General features: G+C 36.2%; 1 protein-coding gene and 1 non-coding gene across 6 annotated transcripts; both read right to left on the reverse strand.

Annotated features, from left to right (window-relative positions):
- Positions 1-2,352: 2,352 nt before the first annotated feature.
- Positions 2,353-18,289, reverse strand: GHITM (growth hormone inducible transmembrane protein). Of its 5 annotated transcripts, none has more exons than XM_016121397.2 (9): positions 18,156-18,289; positions 16,075-16,239; positions 14,995-15,094; positions 13,617-13,728; positions 13,011-13,152; positions 9,942-10,050; positions 5,526-5,714; positions 4,900-5,071; positions 2,353-3,657 (listed from the first exon to the last, which is right to left on the reverse strand). In XM_016121397.2, the coding sequence occupies exons 2-9, from the start codon at positions 16,201-16,203 to the stop codon at positions 3,573-3,575; spliced, it is 1,038 nt and encodes a 345-aa protein (XP_015976883.1). In that variant the 5' UTR covers positions 16,204-16,239; positions 18,156-18,289; the 3' UTR covers positions 2,353-3,572. The 5 variants fall into 5 exon arrangements, with proteins under 5 accessions (XP_015976883.1, XP_036078916.1, XP_015976892.1 ...); XM_036223023.1 differs by having other exon boundaries at positions 16,075-16,298; positions 18,156-18,226; XM_016121406.2 differs by having other exon boundaries at positions 18,084-18,225.
- LOC118604613 lies at positions 11,607-11,725 on the reverse strand. The gene has a single exon (XR_004951784.1). It is a non-coding gene; the product is annotated as a 5S ribosomal RNA (ribosomal RNA).
- Positions 18,290-21,194: the final 2,905 nt, after the last annotated feature.

The raw sequence follows: 21,194 nt of genomic DNA on the forward strand, positions 1-21,194 counted from the left end.
GGAATGCAAAGGTGAGCAGTCCACATGTTCTAGGCCCATGGAAAGCTAACCTGGAAGTATGATGGCCAGCTGAAACCATACTAACAAGTGATCAGGCAGCTTTTACAAAGTGCTCAGTGAAAGGCATTTGTTTTAAATGTTTCAAAATTCTCAACTTGTGTGCCCAGTTATGAAAACTGTTAATTTGGTCCTGCTGGAAAGTATCAGTTCTGTATTTATGGGTGTAGCTATAGGGATCCCCAAGGCTTCTAATTACATCCAATGAGGTTGCAACACTCCTACCACCCAACAATCTCAGTTTTAGGCGGAAGGTTGAGAGGCCCCTTAGGAGGACTGATATCCCACTAGGTGAGGAACCTACCTGTACAAGCCAAGAGTGAGGGAGAATGGAATGCTGAGGCTGAGAAGAGACTGTGCTGGACCTGCCCTCATGCTAACTGACCAGCAGCCCTGTGAGATACTGGTCAGAATGGTCCACATTACTCCCTCCCCTCTCCAGCTTCAGAATTCTAATTGATTTCACCTTTGCTTCTAGAATAAAATGCTCTTTTGCTGTTTTCAAGTGTGAATACTGGGGAAACTTTCTCCATCTTCCTGAACTGCTATACAAAAGACTAAGACCTCAAAGCCACAGCTTTCATTTTTCCTAAAAGCTGGCTTCCATTTTGAGTGCTAAATTGAGTACATTTAGGGAGGAGTCTACACATCAATTGACCCTAAAAAATTGGTTTGATTTATAGCTCAAAGTAGACTGGGAGTTCTGGTACTCTATATATAAAGAAATAGTATCAGGGGAAGTAAAACATTACCATTTATCCTCAGACACTAAGGTCGATCTCTTTTGATAAACACTAAATTTCTTAAGTTGTGTGTTCAGCAGATTCTCAACTTGCATATTTAATTTGTACAGTGCTTTTGATTCTCAAATAGGACTTTACCCTATGGCATTCGTCACAGACTTCCCAGGCATACTTGGTTAGGAGGTTCTACTCTATCTCTTTATCCTTCCCAGTCAGACGACATTGTGCAAAGATTGAACTTGGCTTCAGTTTACTTCTCTGCAAAATGGGGATGGCAGTACTTGATTTGTGCAAATGGCTTAGCATACAATATACAAAAAAAGTTTTTTAAAAAAATCAATTCAATCCTTAGCTATTACCGGTCTATCTGGACATTCCTACTCTATTGGAATGACATAAATCTTGGGTATCACTTAGTTTTAGGAACTTTAATGTGGACACAGCAGCCAGGTAACAATTTTAAGGGAAGCATTACTGCCTTTCTTCCCAGGTTCTAACATTTTAAAATGCACAAAAAGTACTCAAGTGTTCAGGACCCTAGGCACAGAACATAAACCTGCTGTGAGCAGGAAATCAGGCTTCCAGGGAAATTTGTTTCTTGCCATCTTTCTCCATATCCTTACTCTTATTCCATACTTCTGCTGTGTGATATGTTGTTGTTGTTGTTGTTTTTAATGTGCTTTTAACTACTATATTTACTCTTGAAGACTTTCCTCCTCGGATATCTTGGGAACTCATTACTTTGTTCACTTCTCTTCTGACACTCATCACCACAATAGACTATGGTTTACATGAGGATGTTACTCTTTATAAGGCAATTTTTATTCATCATTGTCTCTACTGCGTCCAGCTGGCAAGCCTGCCTGTTACACTCATGTTTTCTGATTGAATGTTAGATACCATTCTAAGCAAACATAAGGGGCGTTTGTTTTGTTTATGATTTTTAACAACACATCCCAAGTTATCCTTTAATATTTCAGAAATTATATTTTACTTTTTTGCTTAAGCCTATCAATTTTCAAGTCTTCAGTCTTCCCTGTGAGTGAAGATGTGAAGAAAACCCCAGCAGTATTTTAAAGGAACCAAGGGACTAGCGATTTTTTTTGTCGTCACTTTAGATCTAGTATATTTTAAAAGTACTCACATTTTACATAACTTTTCATATTGAAAAGTCTTCACTGTCCTAGTAAAGTCAGAAAAAGTTAAAATACGAAGTCATTAAATTAAAAAAAAAAAAAAACCTTTGATTTTCTAGATAAGCTTCTGCCTGATACTCATCGTTAAATTTATATCATTTTGTTTTTTTTGTGCGTGATGCCATCCATTCATAAGGATATATACTTTGGGTTCTAAAATGTGACTGAAGACAACAGGACCAATAGGACCTTTAAGATTTCACTTTAAAGATCACACTGACATATACAGGGACTAAAGTAGAGAAGGGAAAAACAGTTTAGCACTTGTTTTCTTAGAGAAAAAACTGCCAATGGTAGAATAGTTATTTCTGGATTATGTAATAAATGCTTATCAAGAACACAAATCATCTCAATAATCATATATACTTATTTCATTAAGAACTTCCAAAAACAACTTATCAGAAATGTCACAGGAGAGTTAAGTAATGGTCTGTGCAGGAGAGAAGGGAAATTCTGCTAGGGGACACTCTAATGAAGCATTCCACCCATTAAGTTTTTGATTTATAGAGCTCATGAAGACTAGCTTTGCTTTCCTTTTTTTTTTTTTAGTGCTTAGTCTGAGAGAAAACGCAAGAAACCAAGTCTTAGAAAAAAACTGCTTTCATGATCTCAAGTGTAAGCCACAAATAGGCTTTTCTAATAAAAGCTTCAAAGCTTGAATAGATAAGGGCAAGCATCTAATCTATTAAACATTTCAATAAATATGTGAAAAAATCAATTATGAATATACTGTTTGTATACTTGAAAATAGAACAATTTTCATGTATTGATATTTTATCCTGAGAAGATATTTTAAGAACATTTTATTCTAGAAGATTCAAAAGTAAAATTTTCCTACACGTATACACACATATTTTATATATCAGGAATTCTCCATATGATTAACATTCTGGACTATTCTAACAATGTCAAAGAATGAGAAGCCAAACATGATCACATCTACAGTGCAAAGAGAGCACTGAAAAGGAACAGTGGAAAAATGCATCACCTATGTCTTTGTTTTATGTTCAATACTTTGATAAGTTTAGCAGACAAATATAAAAAGAGATGACTTGTTTCCACACAGCCAGAGCCCTTTCACTGGCTCATGACCAATTACACAAGTTTTAAGTTCTAAGTCCTCAGACTGCCAGTGACCCCTTACTTCTCTCCGGTCCCTTTACCAAACCTCTATCTCACTCATGACATTACTTGTTAATATTCTGCATTCCAAAACACATGCAGGTAAACACAAGTTTTTAAATTTTTACTTAACCAAATAATTTTAAAAAATAGATAAAAGTTAAATTCTCACAACACAAACTTCGGTCTTCACATTCATTGATTCATTTTAGAATTAATCGAACATGAGAAATGGACATGTTTATGCTTATTTGGATGAGAACTACTGAATTTATTCTCCAGAAGAAAATGCACACCTGAAGCATCACATAACTGGAACGTCTGAAACATGATGACAAGTTCTTACCCTCTAAACTTCAACAAAAGCTGCTTGAACAAATAACTTAATGAATATCTGCCCCTATTAAACAAGCAAGGTATCTGATGCGTTAAAGAAGTCAGAAGCTGAGTCACATCATTTCTTTCTGTTGCTTCCAGTTGCTAGAATACTGGCAACTCGCATAAATATATTTAATGTATCCATGTAGATTCCCAGCATCCTAGAAAAGAAAGTGCCTATTAAATATGATATAATTCTAATAACAATGATAAATACTATTATAGAGAAAAGTAAAAGCAATACTGATTACTTGTTCCAGGTATATAAGTTGGAAACTTTTTAAAAAGATGCCAACTAAGGAAGTCTTGGACTAGAAAACAGTCAAGATTTTCTTCTGGCAGTCATCTTTTAAATGTTAATGGGGAGTTTATAAATCATTATTCTTTCCTCTGCACTTTACTATGAGCATAGTATCTTGAGTTAAAAGAAAAAATGGGTGATAGACAACAAAAGAATCAAAACCAAACCAAAGAAACACCTTCACAAAATGTGTGAGACACAAGTCTGGCATTTTTAAATATAATATAACCCCTTAACACCCCGCCACCGCCTCCCACCCCACCCAAAGAAACTGTTATAAATCTGTAAGTGTTATAGCAGCATTTTATAAAACCACTACATTTTTAGTTTGAAAGAAAAAGGGTAAAATTACTTTTAAAAAAGTGATTAGCACCATTAAACTCAAAAAAAAATTGTTTAAATAACCTACTTTGGTGGAGAGGCCAAGAAAAGGACAAAAGTATTATTATGTAATACTTAATGGCAGTTAAATTTGAATATCTCCAAAATAAAATTTTCATATTAAAGTGTTTTTAATTTTTAATAAAATAGGCTTTCACACTAAAAATTTCAAGTCGATTTTGTATACTTTCCAACAAATACTTAACAAATACATCTTTTCTTCAGTTCTAAAGTGTTAAATACTAAATTAATTGACCATCAAGAGTACCATAAGGTAAAATACTCTGAATTAACTGAATAAATACCTACCTATCACACTTAGTTGCAATATGATCAAATTTCTATGGCTACTAGAGAAAGAATAGAACAAACAACAACAGAAGTAAAATAGTAAAATTCGACAAAGACATTGTTGCAGGTTGAATTCAAAAGATATACTGAAGTCCCAATCTTTGGTGATCTGTAAATGTGACCTATTTGGGAACGGGATCTTTGCAAATATAATTAACACGTGAGTTAAGATGAAGTAATACTGGAGTAGGGTGAGCCTTAATCTAAAGGTACCAACCCTGATGGCATCTTGATTTTAGATTTCTTTTAAACCACCAAGTTTGTATTATTTGTTCCAACAGCCCTAGGAAACTAATACAGCCATAAAACAATAGGACAAAATAACACAAATGTTTTATGTAATAAAGGAAAGACATTAAAGACTACTTACGAATTGATGGGATCATATTTTTGAACTCCAAACACTGGTACTATTTCAGCACGCTTGATTACTTTCTGTGTATCATACAGAAGGAACATGCTGAAAAGAGCTAATCCACCATAAATTGCCACTGAGTACAGAGTGGCACCAGCCACAGTGGTAGGTGGAAGAAACATAGATCCTGAAATTAAAATGGAAAAAAAAAGATTTTTTTAAAAAAGGACTTTTCTATAACCAGATTTCTAATTACCAATACTTAAAAAAAAATTTCTTTGCTATACGGCACGAATAAGAAAATGTGTGTATAAGCAGTAATTTTATGTACATTCAGTTCAAACCCCATGATACTCATTCCTGCAAAGGGCCACTTGCCCACATTACAGGAAGGCTCTTGCATCAGAGCAATTTTCATGTTCTCTAGACCAACATTATTACCATTTTAGATATGTTTGGTAAAACCAATAATGATGGTTTACCATGATGCCAAAAAGGAAAATCAAGTCAAATTAGCATATATCTTTTAAATAGCTTTTAAAAATGACTACATAAATTCCCTCCAGTAGAATACCTGGGTATGTAAGATGATTTTGTGACATCATGAACCAAGAACCAAGTGTCAAAGCACAGTGCCTTACCCAGTGACGATACAAAGACAAGGCCTAGGCCCACTCCCAGGGGTGCTCCCAAGTTCAGAAACTTCTCACTGGGTGCACACATAGCCACAGTGGAGAGGCCTCCCACGATGCCTGCCGTGTACCATGCCGCTTTGATGAGAAGAGGACCCCCCAATATTGTGAGAGGAGCCACCACTGCACCCATCACACCTGGAGAAAGAACAAGTGGGCACTTAAGTATTTACCAAGTAACAACCAAAGGGAAAATGCCACTTCTATCTAATGTATCATTTGAACACATTATACCTCATTGTTAAAAAGTAGGATTATAAAAAGTCTTCCTCTTATTTAGGTAATACTACCCCCAAAATTCCACAATCAAAACTTGTGGCTATCCATATTCTAAATCACAACAGTAACACCTCACACAAGTACAAATACTAATCTAAATTTTTGGTAACTCTGTCAAATTCTGTGTAGTTCTATGTTGGATATGAACCTAACACTAGTCTCAACAATATTCATGTAAGTAAGAATTGAGTTAAAATGGCCTGAAATGAATAACTGAAGGGCAAACCTCCTGCTGATAAGAAGAAACAAAGTAAAAATGAGAGAAAAAGTACATGGTACTAATCCTAAAATGCAGAAACTTCAAAGGCAGGCACTGCTATTATCTTGGGTAATAAGGAATGTTATCATAGCTTTTAAAAAATAATTTGTCAAATATTTATAAAGAGAGAAGAAAAAATTACAGTGAAAGGTAGCAATAATATAATTAGCAAAGGTAAATAGAACTCAACTAAAAAATGAATCTTAGATAAGGCATTATTTCAGTGGTGAGTAGAACAACTTACCTTTTTCTTAAATATTAAACGTGCACAGTTTAATTCACAGAATAGGCATAGAGCTGTCCTCATACTGAAATTTCAATATTAGTGTGTTTCTTTTAAGAGAATAACGTTTCTAGATCAAGTGTAATAAAGTAATTGTGTCTCACAATGATGAATAATTAAGTATTTTTTGCTACAGGAAAGATAGTGAATAAAAATTCCTCTGTATGGTATTTCTATTAGGATTCCCATCAGTTTTTCAATTGACAACAAAATTCTTAGCAAAACTTTTAAGATTATTTAGAGATTTTTCAATGCTATTTTGATAAAAATCTTAAATGGTAATAGATGTTTGCTACTTAAGGACAAACTAAGTGCAAAACTAACAACAGCAGCTTATCAATATTATTTTGAATGAAAACTGGGATGAAGCAAATTGATACTGTCAGTATAGAAAACAAATATGAAGGTTTTTCAAAAAATTAAAGGTAGAAAAACCATATGATCCAGCAATCTCACTTCTGGGTTTTTATCAAAAGGGACTGATATCAGGACTTTCATTGTTCATTGTAGCATTACTCACAACAGCCAAGATATGAAGACAACCTAAGTGTCCATCAACAGATAAATGGATAAAGATGTGATACACACACACACACACACACACACACACACACACACACACACACACACACACTGGAATATTATTTAGCAATAAAAAGTGAATGAAATATTGCCATTTTTGATAACATGGATGAATCCTGATGGCACTATGCTAAGTGAAATAAGTCAGAGAAAGATAAATATTGTATAATCTCACTTTTATGTGGAAACTAAAAAAAAAGTCAAAACTCAGAGAAACAGAGTAGAGTGGTGGTTACCAGGAATTGGAGTGCAGAGGATGGGGAAATATTAGTTAAAGGGTTTAACTTCTAGTTATAAGATTAACAAGGTTGAGGATCTAATGAACACCATGGTGACATTAAAACAAAAAAGAAACAAGGACCAGCCTTTAATATTCCCTGGGCAGACAAAACCAGTTTGGTCATATAAATAAAACTTAATTTAGTTTATAGTGAAAGACTAACTTGCTCTGGGTCATTTCTTGCTTATGCTTCTAGAAATCCTAAGAAAAACTCAAACTGTTTCCCAAGGTTGATTTGAGGTAACCACAAAAAATTCTAATATTATAACCAATCACTGTGAAAAAGTCACTGCTTTCTCAATCTATAAACTGCTTTATAATAATATACTCCTGAGCCTCCGTCTATATTTTTGATTCAGTGTTTTTGGCTTGCAAACTCATTTGGTATGTGCACAATAAATTTTTACTAATTGCCATTTCAGTAAGTCATTGGTTTTACTTCTACTATTTCTGAACTTTTGACAGCTAGTAACACTGAATCATACACCTAAATGTTGCTAAGGAAGTACGCTGTAAATGTTCTCACCAGGAAAAATAAAAGGTAAATATGGAATGGAGGTAGTAACCATAAGCTATGGTAGTAAACATTCTGCAATACATAAATATATAAAATCAACAAGTTGCATGTCTTAGACTTACACGATGTTATGTTTCAATTATATCTCAATAAAACTGGGGGAATAACAATTAGAATAGTTTTTCAATGAGTATTTTAGTAATTTCAGCAAATATTATTTAGTCCTGAGACCACAGCTGTGTCTACATGGTGGTACTAAATATCTGGATAAAAAAATGAAAATGAAAAGTATTCGGATGTGAATAGTAGGTTAAAAGCCAACTTTGATGTCCCTTTGCAGCTGTGAGTGGTTGCCCTTGGGTAATCCAAACCATCTTTGGGTCTCATCTCAATCATGCCAATGAATAAAGAAATGGACAAAGCGTGGGTCTTGAAGAAATAAGATTGAGGTGTTATGTCTTGATTTTGGCGCTTCTTGGTATGTGACCTCACCCACTCTCAGCTTCCTCATCTAAGAAATGAGCATGCTAATGTCTGCTCAACTTTCAAAAATGTGTGTGAAGAATAAACCAAATTTTGAACAACAAAAGAAAAAGAAAAAAAAAACTGATCTTCATACTTTGCAGGAATGGGTTGACATGACAGGTCTAAGGCTATCTTTACTAAAGCCTGATTACAAGGTTAGTCTTTGACTGATAATCTGAGAACTTGACACCTTAACCACTCCATAACTGAGAGGGTTAGATTACACACTTTGATTTATGCTGAAGGCCTTCTTTCCTCCACGGAATCTGGTTTTTGAGAGTTGCTAGCAGAGTGCTTACACGACCAGTCCTCAATAAAAATTTTGGACACTGAGTTCTACTGGGCTTCCCTGGGCAGAAACATCGCACATTACTGCACTTTTCAAAACCTTGGCGTGTCCCCATACAGGAAGAAGAGAGCAGTGAAAGACTGTGTGTGATTCTCCTGTGCTGATCCTGCCACGTGTCCTTTTGCTGTAATAAACTTTAGCTTGAGTATAAACTATATGCTGAGTTCTGTGACTCCTCCTAACACATCAATCCAGAATGAATGGGTGGTCTTGGGGACCGCCCAGCACACATAAAATACTCTTGCTCAACTAATTTACATGCTACAATATTAGATTACAAAGAGTTTTCTAAGCAAACCGGGTAGAAAGCTTACATATTCAAATTAAAACTACATAGCTAGTTTAATCCTGTTTGAGAAGTGATTATTATTTAGCAGAGATAAAAAAAAAGAGTGAACCTGTTTTCTCAAGAAATTTGGTGTCTAAAATGGGAAACAGGTGCAACACTCTATTTAGAAACATAAATGTAAATGTTAAAATTTAGATGGTGAGAATTATGGTGTTTCAATGAAAGGATACATACTTGGCAAATGTACATACTATATTTTGAGTAATGTTTTTTTAAATTAAAAGCAGGTTATTGGTACTAGAAGATAAAAGACCACTTCTTTCTCAACCACACGGGTTTTGCCCTTTAAAGCTCCACAGAGACTATCTATTAATGGGTGAATAACCTAATACCTAATGGAAGAGAGCCTTAAAAACCGAGGTTGGGAAATCATGCTGTCTCATATTTACCAAAATAAAGACAGCACATGAAGAATATAAATGACATATTTCATACCAGAAATTTGTCAACATTGCGTGCCAAGAACTATTTTAATACTGACCTAGCTAAGCATATCAGACCCAAACGTGCATTTCCAAAGATTTTTTTGACTGCTTTCTTTCAAGGCTCCACTGCAAAAATCTCCCATTCTTTCACATTTTACCTTTCTTCTATTTACCTGTTTTTTATTTTTTTAAAGATATATAACAAAAACAATTTTCAAGTGATGTGTATCAAGATTTTAAATGTTCTTGTTATTAGACAAATTAGATAAAAAGAAATATTTACATTTTTGGAACTGTCAAAGTATGCAAGTATAATATCGGGGATGTCCATGGTCTTAGTATCAGAATCATGAACTTTCCAGAATAGAGATCTGGCAATTTTACAACCAGTAATAAGCACAGGGAACTGTTTCCTAAACACGGAGCTTAGTTATGTACAAATAATTTACGGTTGTGAAGAGTCACCAAAAATATAGTATTCAATACTGTTTAATAATAATTGGAAACCAGAACATACCAGAGTGTAGTAACCAAGCAAGATGCTTTGGGCCTGGGCTCTGGTCATATGGTATTGACTGTACCAGCATTCCAGCTCCAATCATGGCTGCGAAGGTTGCACCAATGGTCTGAAAGACACATATTACTAAGAAAAATCGATCTTTAAAACAACAAAGTAGAAACCCACAAATCCTAAGTTCAGTGAGTCCCACCAATATACCACGTTTACAAAGATGAAGGACAATGAACTGAATCCTATTTTTTTCCAGCATATAAAGGCCTTGGGTTAATTTCAGTTTGGTGAGGTTAGAAAGAGTGCCCCCTAATGCCATACATAAAGTTTTGCAGATAGCTTCAAATGAATGAGTTGAGCTGTGACTGACAGCATCATCTTTTAAAAATTTTATTGTTAGAGAAGAGGTTTAACAGAACCCCTTTAAGAATTGCAGAATAATTATTTTTAATTATATTTCTTTCGGTAGGACAAAAAGTTAGAAAAATTAGTCATAATATACCAATTAGAATATATCACACATTGCCTTGAATTCCATATTTACTTAAATAAAAACCTGAAAGATAGAAGCGCATGGAAAAAGATTTTATGTTTCTATCCTCCCAGTGTTCTGGCTGACTTGGTCTTCTTCCTTTTTCTTTGCTTAAGTTAGATTCCACTGTTATTACATTTAAATACTCCTTGTGCATGACAAGGGAGATAAGCAGATAATGTAAAGTGATAATGAATCTTCAGGAGATTGATTTAAAGCAGAAACTGCAAACTTGCAGCCTTCGGACAGAATCAGGCAGCAAGTATTTTGTTTGGCCGGCTACTCAAAAAGCAATTGAATGAGACTGCTCTTGGTTAGGAATGCTTTTCTCTAGCTGCCAATAATCCCTTTCCACAAACCAGGCCTGCTTCACTTATCTGCATTATCTGACACATGCATCTGAATGTGTAACCTTTGATGTAAAGTACGAGTAACAAGAATAATATTTTGCTGAAAATTAAAGTCCTTACTCATACTAATACAGAAAAGCACACTGGGTTCTACTCTACCATTTTCTAATGACAAAACTAAAATCTACTAAAAACTACTTCATACATCTTAATGCAAAGCATTTTCAGGATATTTATCACAATTATAACTTTTTCTTTTAAGGTCATTCATGATTCAGTTCCATTTTTTCGCCTTTTATCTTTCCATACTCTATGCTCCCTCCAGCTACACTGAAATGGTAGAGCTACAAACATGCCCCAGTTTCACGCTTCTTTAATTGTTTGTTGAGCTTTAATTATATTCATTGAGCCTAAAAATACCCCCTTCCTGTTGTTTGATTTATTCAAGGAATACCTCCTTATCTGGAGAGTTTTTCTGGTAGGTCCTTTAGCTGTCATAACAGGTGTCAGATGTCTCTTCTCTGTTCCAAAAGCACTTGATACGAATGTTGACATTATCTGTGTGTATGTCTGATATCCCTACAAAAGCTTCATCTCTAAAGCACCTGCCTGGCTTTCCAAACGATTTTACTTAAGCCCTAACAGTAGGTAAGAGTAATCTTATGTCCACAGGGGATTGAGAATATGGCCTAAACACAAAACTGTTAAGTCTTATTTTGGGGGCTAAATTCTTGCATATTTTGATCTTCCTCATGTTTTATTTTTTATTTTTATTATTATTATTTTTTATGGCTACAGCACCTGGTATTCCTAAGTAGTCTCCCATCCAAGTACTAACCAAGCCCAACCCTGCTTAGCTTCTGAGATCAGATGAGATCGGGCACATTCAGGGTGGCATGGCCGTAGACTCCTCATGTTTTAACAGTCATGTTTGCTTTATTTAAAAAAGCACTATTTTAAATTATTTACCTCTGATTAAAACTGACATTCCTGGTGGGAATGCACCATGCTTATTCTGTGCTTTTATGAATCTCTAAACTAGGAAATTCACAACACCCATCTGAGAAGTAATACCCTAAGAATACTGGAATGTCCAAATAGCTATGCTACTATGAATGGTTCTCATTTTGGAATGTACACTATAGTCAAAATATTATGGATCTGGAGGTTAGACGGATTTGGGTTACCTATGGGGAAAATCAGTTTGCTGTGGAAAATATGAATTATATAAACTCTCCTGCCTTCCCTTCCCATCCAGGCTCATACTCATTGCTCTAGTTAACACTGTCATCCCTCATTTCAGATCTTGCAAAGGCACAGCTAGTATACCTGCTTCTCTCTTCCACCTTAGTCCTTAATACTCAAATACACATCAGAGTTTTGCTATTCCAGTATCTGCAATGGCCTCTCACTGCGTAGGCACTCTCCTCAGCTTGGCAACTAAACATTACCTTTCTGTCTTACTCACACTGCAGATCTCAAGTACTCTGACTTCACTCTAATAGGATTGTAAAGTTATTTTGATTGACTACCTCTTTTGCTCAAGCTGTTTTGCAAACTTGGACTACTGCTATCCTCTCCTAAAATTAAAAATGCTAGGCTTCAATGGTTCTGATAAAAGAAATGTCTCCTTCATGGAACTTCCCTATTAGTCCAAGACAAAAACAGTCTTGCAACTGATTTTACACTTTCTACTTATTGTATATCCTTAACCACTTACTCCAGTTCATCTCTCCAGCCACCACATTTGAAATCATTTTTTTGGTATCAAGCAAAACAAAAAATGCTCAAGAGACATTTGCTGAATATATAAATTTATATAGGGTTAAGAAAGTTCAGAATAGTTGAATGCTTGGGTTTTTGAGACAGGTATTTTCCACTGGCCTCTAACATGGTTTTGGGTCTGCCTTATTTTTTAGTAAATTACTATAAAATAAAGGCTGTTTGATATCTGCTGCTATAAGTACAATGTGCCTGTAAATTTGGCTGCCAACCCCTTTGCTGCTATAAAATACATATTTAACAAAGAATAGCTGACTTCAGAATATCAGAATAGCTGACTTCCTACTTTGTCTCAGTTGAATTTGTTTGATATAGTAAGGTATTCTTTCCATTTAACACCCCTCCCTGAGTAATTTTTGTCTAATCTTTTGATATGTAGTAGAAAAGGAAAACAAAAACAAGTTGACTTACCACCCAAGAGCCTCTCATCATGAAGTTCATGAGAACAGGAGTTCTGCTCACTGCCAGGGCAGATAAAGCTGTTAAGCCAATACTTCCTGCTAAGTACATGTAGGTTGAATGAATTCTGTCCTTCACATATTGAGGCCAAATTCTGTAAAAAGCACAATATGGTTAATTTATAAGACTAGGGATATGACTTTTGGTCGAATCATTTATAGGCTGGGAGGCCTTGGGAAATACTGCTTTACTGCTCTAAATCTATTCACCTCATTTGTCATGGAAATGATAATGCATATGTTGGAGTTACTATAAAAAGCAAATGATAGAAAACATAAGCACATGGCTCATGTACATAGCAATACATTTTCTCTCTGTTTAAACACATATAAACTTGGAAGATTTTTATTTTGTTCTGAACAAATATGTGAGGGAAACAAGAGATTCTAATTTTTTTAATTTTAAATTCTTTAATGTCACCTTATGAGATTCTAATTTTACTCATGTATATTTCTACATAAATGAAAGACTATACACAAAGCAAAAGTGGCAAAAGATGAGGATGACAAGAAAATCGAAACCCTTAAGGTTGGAATTGTTTGGGAACAATTTACTTACACAGCCTTTTCGATAGCTCCAATCTCATTAGACATTCCCAAACCATAGTAGCACAATGCTCCAAGGCCAACAGCAGCCCCTCCAGCAATAAACCATCTTCCCATCTGATCAACTGTAGAACACAGGCGGAAATGCAGGTTAATACTATCATCTCTTACCTAAGTTAAAGTGCTGGTGGTAAGCCCTTTCTAATATTTAAATGAGGGAAATCAAACCATATACCATAATTCTTTGTAACAGCCATATTTAGTACATAAGGGGACATAGAAATGGCCTCCAAATTAGGGGCCTAGTAAAAAAGAACACTGCAGAAACATAGGTGTAATAATCAGTACAAAAAGGATCTGACTTGATTAACCTTTAATCTCACTCCAACAAAATTGGAGGAGGCAGTGTACCTATAGATGTGGGAAGACTTCTGTGGTATGTGTTTTACTGATGAGTCTGGGATGTGTTCACATGATGCTTAGAAAATAAAGATGAAAAAGAAATGTTAATAGTCATATCACATTGTATATAAAGAGCTATTAGCAAAAATGTTCATTTAAATGGAGTCAAGAAAAAAAGAAACCAAAGAAAAATACAAGTGGTGTTTCTGCAGCACAATCAAGGGAGGGTGCCCTTGTTTCGGAGTACTGAGAAAAACAAACTTATCAACTTTAACTGGATGAAGGTATTTTTATTCCCCTCTTTAGTCTAAATTTGTTCATCGAGAATGTTACTGTTCTGTCACTATATGATTCATATAATTTGGTTTCTAGGGTCAACTCACTTGTCAGCAATACCCTGATACCAATTAGGGATCTCTCCGACTATAACAAACATATTGACATTTTGCAAGGTTAAGGAGCAGTAGTGTAATTTGACTGACTTTGGCTAGATTCATAAACTAGTTTCTGAGCTTGCAAAGCTGAAATCTAAACTGTGGACCAAACTGACTTCATTAAGGTATTGCTTCCTAAGAGGCTCTGAAGTGGCAGCCAGTTAAGAGGACCCTTCCTGAACAGCTAGGCTTTTATTAACATCTGTGTTTTGAAGATATAATCCAGACCTGAAATATACACAACTATCATATGCTTTAATGAAGATTCTATGTAACTTCAAATGAACTTTCTTAACAGAGTATACATTTTAGATTATGGCATATTATCTAATAATACTTAAAAAAAATAATGAAAGTAAAATTTTCTCAGAAAGAACTATGACTGAGAACCACTGAATCCAGTGTGAAGTACCAATCTTTTTTGGGTTATCAGATCCCTAAGAACAACAAAAATGATTATCTTTCTTCCCAGAAAATGAACATATACACAAGTTTGTAAATATTTTTAGGAAGCTGTTCATGGACCTTGTTGAAAAACTAAAGACTGACACTTACTTTTAAATATTTTTTCCATTGATGGTTCCAATGCTGCCTCCTTGAGTTCTTGGCCAGTTTTCCCACGCCGGACCCCAATTCTTGTCTTGGTGGCATATTCCTGATATTCATGAAAACAAAGACAAACAGAATGTTAATAATAATAATAAAATGAAATGGGAGATCTAATTACATTAGAAATCTCTATATAATTTGGTACTTTCTATGTAATTTCACTGTGAAAGCAGTGTTAGCCAATCTAAAAAATTACATAGAGACCCTACTTGTACTCTATCTTTGAAGTGACCCACTAATGCATTACCACTTTTTAGTTTAAGTTTCAGAATAGTTGTTTATTTCATACTACAAATTATATTTATATCTCTAGAATTATATTTTAAACACTAACTTTTTAAAAACATTCATTCAGTATTAGCTACATGTTTTCATCTGGGTTTCTTTCCTTAACAAAAGCCAAAGGGAGGGATGACTACTATCTATATTTTAGCTCCTTTTCAACAGTGGAATGGTGAGTTTAAGAGAAAGGAACATTGAACATTGTCTCCTTTAGATTCTGTGTATTTCCTTATCTACTTCACATTGCGAAATTTATACTTCTCCTTTGAATTCCAGAGGAGAAATCTATTATCAAAAGAAATCAGTGTCTCTCTAACCTGACAGATTTTATTTTGCCATTATCTAAACAAGAACTGAAATGACATATTTAATAATGTCTTAATGAGTTATTGGTCAACTAGTCATATTCTTAGATTCTGAAGCTTTTGATTATAGGCTCCACGATCTCTATGCTACATCATACAGTTCTCAATCCCTCACAAATTACTCTAAATGAGAAACTCCAAGAGCTGTAAGGAAAGAAACAGTTATAGGAGTTCTTTCTTTTTCTTTCATATGAGATAAAGATGGAATAGAATGATACAAAACTAATGAGGAGAAAGAGCTGATTTGGGACATTATCAAGGCTGTTTCAGTAAATGACTACTGGGAGAGTAGGGAGCTTCATATTATCAAAGAAAAAAATGGTTTTAGGAGCACAAAGAGAAAGACAGACAATATAAAAACAATTCAGATTGTCTTTACCCTGCTGGGTGTTAAGAGCCATTGATTCTTTGTGATGGAATTCTTCACAACTGGGGAGGCCTTGGTGAAAGCTGGGTGGAAAACCTTGGAAGGTAGTGTCCGGAGACACACAAGTCTTGCGGCCAGCATGGTGGTGCACCAGGTTTACCAAACCGATCTAAAATGCTAGTTACACCAGAGACAAAAAATAACACATTTCCAAGCGAGGAAAGGTCATAAGGAGTCTAGAAACAAGACGGAACCAATTACATTTTAGTAGAAAAGGCAGAATTACCTGTTTAACCGATTTCTCATTAAGAAAAAAAAGTGCAGCTTGCTGCCAGCGTTAAATTTAATTTTATATAAACATATTCTCTGAGGCTGAAGCAAATCTGACTGGTTTTCAACGTGAAAATAAAACATAAAAACTATTCCTGGAGTTATTTCTAAATAGAACTGTCTCTAGCCTAATGTAACAGAAATGTATACATAAATTGTATTCATCAAATGAATTTTTGGCTAACAACTGTTCGAGAATGATAACATCATGCATAGGAATGCTAGATTTTCTAGGATTTGACATTTTCAGCGATCAAGAATTACTATATTTTGTAAATGGAAATACCACTACCCAAAACAGAATGCTATAAATAGGATGATGTCATGTTTCCAAAGACTATCGATATACTACGGTGATAAAAGCGAGATATCTCATGGCAACCTTTGGGGGCAAGGTTAGGACTGTAATGCTGCAAGCACTGCCAGCGAGCATTTTCGGGGCAAACAGGGAATGGGTTAAGTGTTAATAATGAATCCTCTGCTTGTCCCATGTGAATTCAAGAAATCCATCCCATAAAACCCAGTTTTGAGATTTTAGGTTTAAGTCCCACTTTGACCAATAACAAAATGCATGACTGTATAAGTTATATGGCTAATATAGAGTGGATGTTAATATCTTAAGAGAATTTACAGGGTTGTGATTGCTTTTATAAATGTGGTTTTCACTTAAGATTTATATCAGCATTCAATGGGGAAATTTAAAAGAAGACTCCATAGTATAACTTTTGAGCATAGGAAAAATGTCATCCAAGGAAGAGGTGAGTAACTCTTCAAGGTCACAGTGCATTGCAAAGCTGTAAGACATCTATGGGAACCAAACATTATAAATTTCTGCCAAACATGACAGAATATGAAAAAAAATATTCAAGCTATTGAAACCGCCTGGGATGTAATTCAAAATGTATATTTCCTGGGTCTTACTCTGGTCTTAAGGATTCAACCTCCAGGAATGGGACGCAGGACTATGTATTTTAACTAGAACCCCTAAGGTTAAAAAGCCTTGCTTAAAAATACCTATCTAGTGTACTTCCAGCTCAACCACCAGCTCTATGTACACTGCGCATACAACATCGGGCACCTGTCCTTTGGGAGAATACCGAGTTCTTCTAGCACTTTCATGCCATTGCATCAGCTTATAGCTGCTGTGCATCTATCTCCCTCAGTCCTCAACACACCGACTGGGAAAGAGGCCCAGCTCAGAGAGGCCTGCACATCACGTGACAGTACAAAATGAGTCTTATCCCAGCATGTTAGAAGTGGCCTCGCGCCGAGTGTTTGACCTCTAGGACTCAGGTTCCTTAGCTACAAAATAGGTAAAACACCAACCCTGTACGTTTCTGTGAGCACTGATGAGCTCAGGCGTCTAGTCCTCAGAGAAAGCTCACCCAGTTCACTAGACTCTGCAGCAAGCCTCCAGCCTCCCAAAGTCTGAGCGCAAGTCTACAGCAGCCTCGCCTCAAGCATCCTCCTTATTTCCCAGGACGGCGGCTGTACGGGCCAGCAGTGAGTATGATTCAGCACCCCGCTACCCAAGGAGAGCAGGGCCGCATGGGCGAACCCCTGCCCACCTACCCCAGGCCCCGCAGTCACCGCCCCATTCACAGGGTCAACCGCAGGACGACCATTCTGATGTGCCGCCAGGCTGTGACGCAGGCAGCAGCGCCACCGCCTCCAGCCCTCTCCAGACGCACCCAGAAGCCCCGCGGGCCTGGCATGAAGAGTACGGTGGACCTCGAGTGCCTGTTAGCTCGGGATAGCAGTACCTTAGTCCCCAGTCACCTCAACCGCGCTGGTCTCCTTCCGGGCCAGAGAGACGCAAAAGCGTACACCCTGACCGCCCACCCGCCACTTTCAGTTTGTGAGAACGCAGTTCCTCCGCTCCCTGCGTGACGCAACATCCGGAGAAGCGACAAACACTACGGGTAGCCAATCATGAGCATATCTCTGACAGAAGGGCGGGCACAGTAGGGAGGAGGGCTTCTGGGATGGAGGGGCGGGGCCAGTGGAGCATTGTAGTAGCGGTAGCGTCAGCGTGCGTTTTGGGTGTGGACGGAGAAGGCGTTTAGGCCATCTTATCTCTGAGTAGCGATGTTCGCCTTTTTTGTCTTAACGATTTCACTTGCAACAGCTGCAAAAATTATGTAAAAATTTAAAGAGAGTGGTGTGAGAATTAAAAATTGTCCCTTCGGCTGTTCCTTTACTCTTATTCCCTTGCGCCTTCTCAAGAATGTATTGCAAGATAAATAGTATGCTAAATGTGGCAATTTCAGACAAGCGCCCGCTAGCTTCTTGGGTCCGATACCAAAGGTTAGCTCCTGAAATCTAGAAAAGAGGTCACAAGAGGTTAGAGAGCGACCTGGCAGGATTTCATTTTTTTTTTCACTGCTTTTTTGACCTCATTTTAAAGCTTCAGTGTATTCTGGTGTAATAGGGCAGATAAGGTAGGCTTTGCCCAGTACCCAGAGTTGTTCTGAGGACTGACTATTCAAATATTTTTGTTGAACATAATTTGTGAAAAGCGTTTCTCTGCTATATGAGGGAGGTGGTTGTTTTCTTTCACTATTTTACCTACTGCATATTTACCAAGGTTTTTTTTTTTTTTAATACCAAGTACTGTTCTAGGGTTATAGAGTAGCACCCTGTTATCCTTGGTTTTGCTTTCCACAGTGTCAGTTACTTGTGGTCAACATTGGGTCAGAAAATGTTAAATAGAAAATTCCCGAAATAAGTAATTCATAAGTTTCAAACTGCACACTGTTCAGTAGCATGAAGAAATCTTGCACTGTCTTGCCCTGTCCTGCCCAGGACACGAATAATCACTTTAATCCAGCATATCTGTTTCAGGTCCTTCTGGGCCAAGGACCCAAACCAAGGTCCTTCTGCCTAGCACTTACCCTATTGTTAAAGCCAGTAGAATGAGACAGGGTTGGGTAAAGCAGACCAGAAACTCAAAGACTAGAGAAGGGTAGGCTCATGCTCTAACTGCTCTAAGGGCACTTTCTTCCTGACTGAGAGGAGCTATCTGTATTTGTAGGCTGTTTCCTGGAGTGAATAAATTCGTTTAGGCATTTATAGTTATTCTGTTGCATTTAACTCTTTTGCACAGGATGCCTCATTGCCACATGGTGTTTGTGTTCCACACCTTGGTCTTTGCAGTTGGGAATCCTTTTCAGTTCCCATAAGCAAGCAAAGCTCCCGAAATTTTTTAGGTATTGAGAAACATTAGGGGCTTTGGATGATAGCCCAGTGACATATCCTTGCTGTCTTGGTTACCAGATTATCAGATATTTTGAGAGAGAGAGAAGAGAGCCCGTATTATTACAATTGTTCTCTTTTATATCATTGTTGTTAATCTCTTACTGCTCCTAATTTATACATGCAACTTTATTACTGATATGTACATATAGGAAAAAAACACGATATATATATATATATATATATATATATATATATATATATATATATAGGGTTTGATGCTATTAGGCATCCACTGGGGATCTTGTATTCTCTGAAGATAAATGGGGACTATTGTAAACTAATGAGTAAAACACATGACTTGGCAAAATAAAGTCCTTGCCTTTGTGGAGAGGAAAAAGAGACAAAATGTTTGGTGGTAATAGAACTATGAAGAAAAACAAAGTTGTATAAAGCCCAGAGGGGTGCTATTTTAGATAAAGTGATTAACACTATGTAAAATTTATAACCTTTTCTCCTGAGCTATTGTTAATTGTGATTTATAATAATCCTCTAACTATGTAAATCTTGGCAAACATAAAGATTTGCATTTTATGTGGGTAATGAAACAGTTTGGCGGCACACAATTCTTATTTTTTTTTTCTCCAAAAATGGTAGGAAAATATTGTAGAGAAATCTGTGACTTAAGATAGTGAACAGATACAGTATGATCAATTTATCTTATTTTAGATCTTCACCCAATTTGATTACCTAGCAAATGGATCTTCTGTTTGGCTCCTTCCGCGATATCCCCCACCTCCCCCAGAGATTCTATCATTTTCGGCAAAGGTAAAAAATTCACAACAAAGTACCTGAATAAACAAAATAACTTTTTAAGTCCAAGTGATTCGCTTCAAGAGTCTTATTAATATTCTCTTCAATAAGAAAGAAATTTTCTGGTTTAATATTTTCTTTACTCAAGTATGGGACTTGAATTGTTTCCACAGATATTAAGTGTTTTGAGTCAGGAAAATTATCTGGTCACATCTTCAGGAAGGTATGCTCAGTGTGGGATGGGGAGAGATTTCATTGACTGGGAGGCCAATTAGGAATTTATTGCAATTGTTCAAGCAAAAGGTGATGAAGGCTGAAATCAAGACAATAGAGGGACAGAGAAGGGGTTTAAGACAGAGATACATGACTGAGGAGGAATTTACAGGGTTTAATGACCATTAAATATAGCTGATAAAGATGAGGGAGACACTCAGGATAATCTCTCTGTTCTGAATTGAGTGAAATAGAGTGGATAATTACACCATTAATTTAGAGATAGAATACAGGAAGGGATATAAATGAGGGGGAAGTAGATAAATAAAACTCAGCATGTTGTGTTAAATTATAAGTTCTCTGCTTCTAAGGCCTTGGAGCATACACAGATAAGAAAAAAGTGTGAATCATGAATCCTAATTCTAAGGCTGCTGACTGATTTCTTATCCTCTGCCTCCTGGCTAAGTGGAAAGTGCAGGATTATAGAGGAGAAAAAGCCAGGGACTAAAGTAAAAATATTTTCTTTTGTAGATAAAAGAATGTCCAAATGCATAGAAAATTTTTATGAGTTTATTGGAGGC

The sequence above is a fragment of the Rousettus aegyptiacus genome, unplaced genomic scaffold (assembly GCF_014176215.1).
Source record: "Rousettus aegyptiacus isolate mRouAeg1 unplaced genomic scaffold, mRouAeg1.p scaffold_m13_p_6, whole genome shotgun sequence".
NCBI lineage: Eukaryota > Metazoa > Chordata > Mammalia > Chiroptera > Pteropodidae > Rousettus > Rousettus aegyptiacus.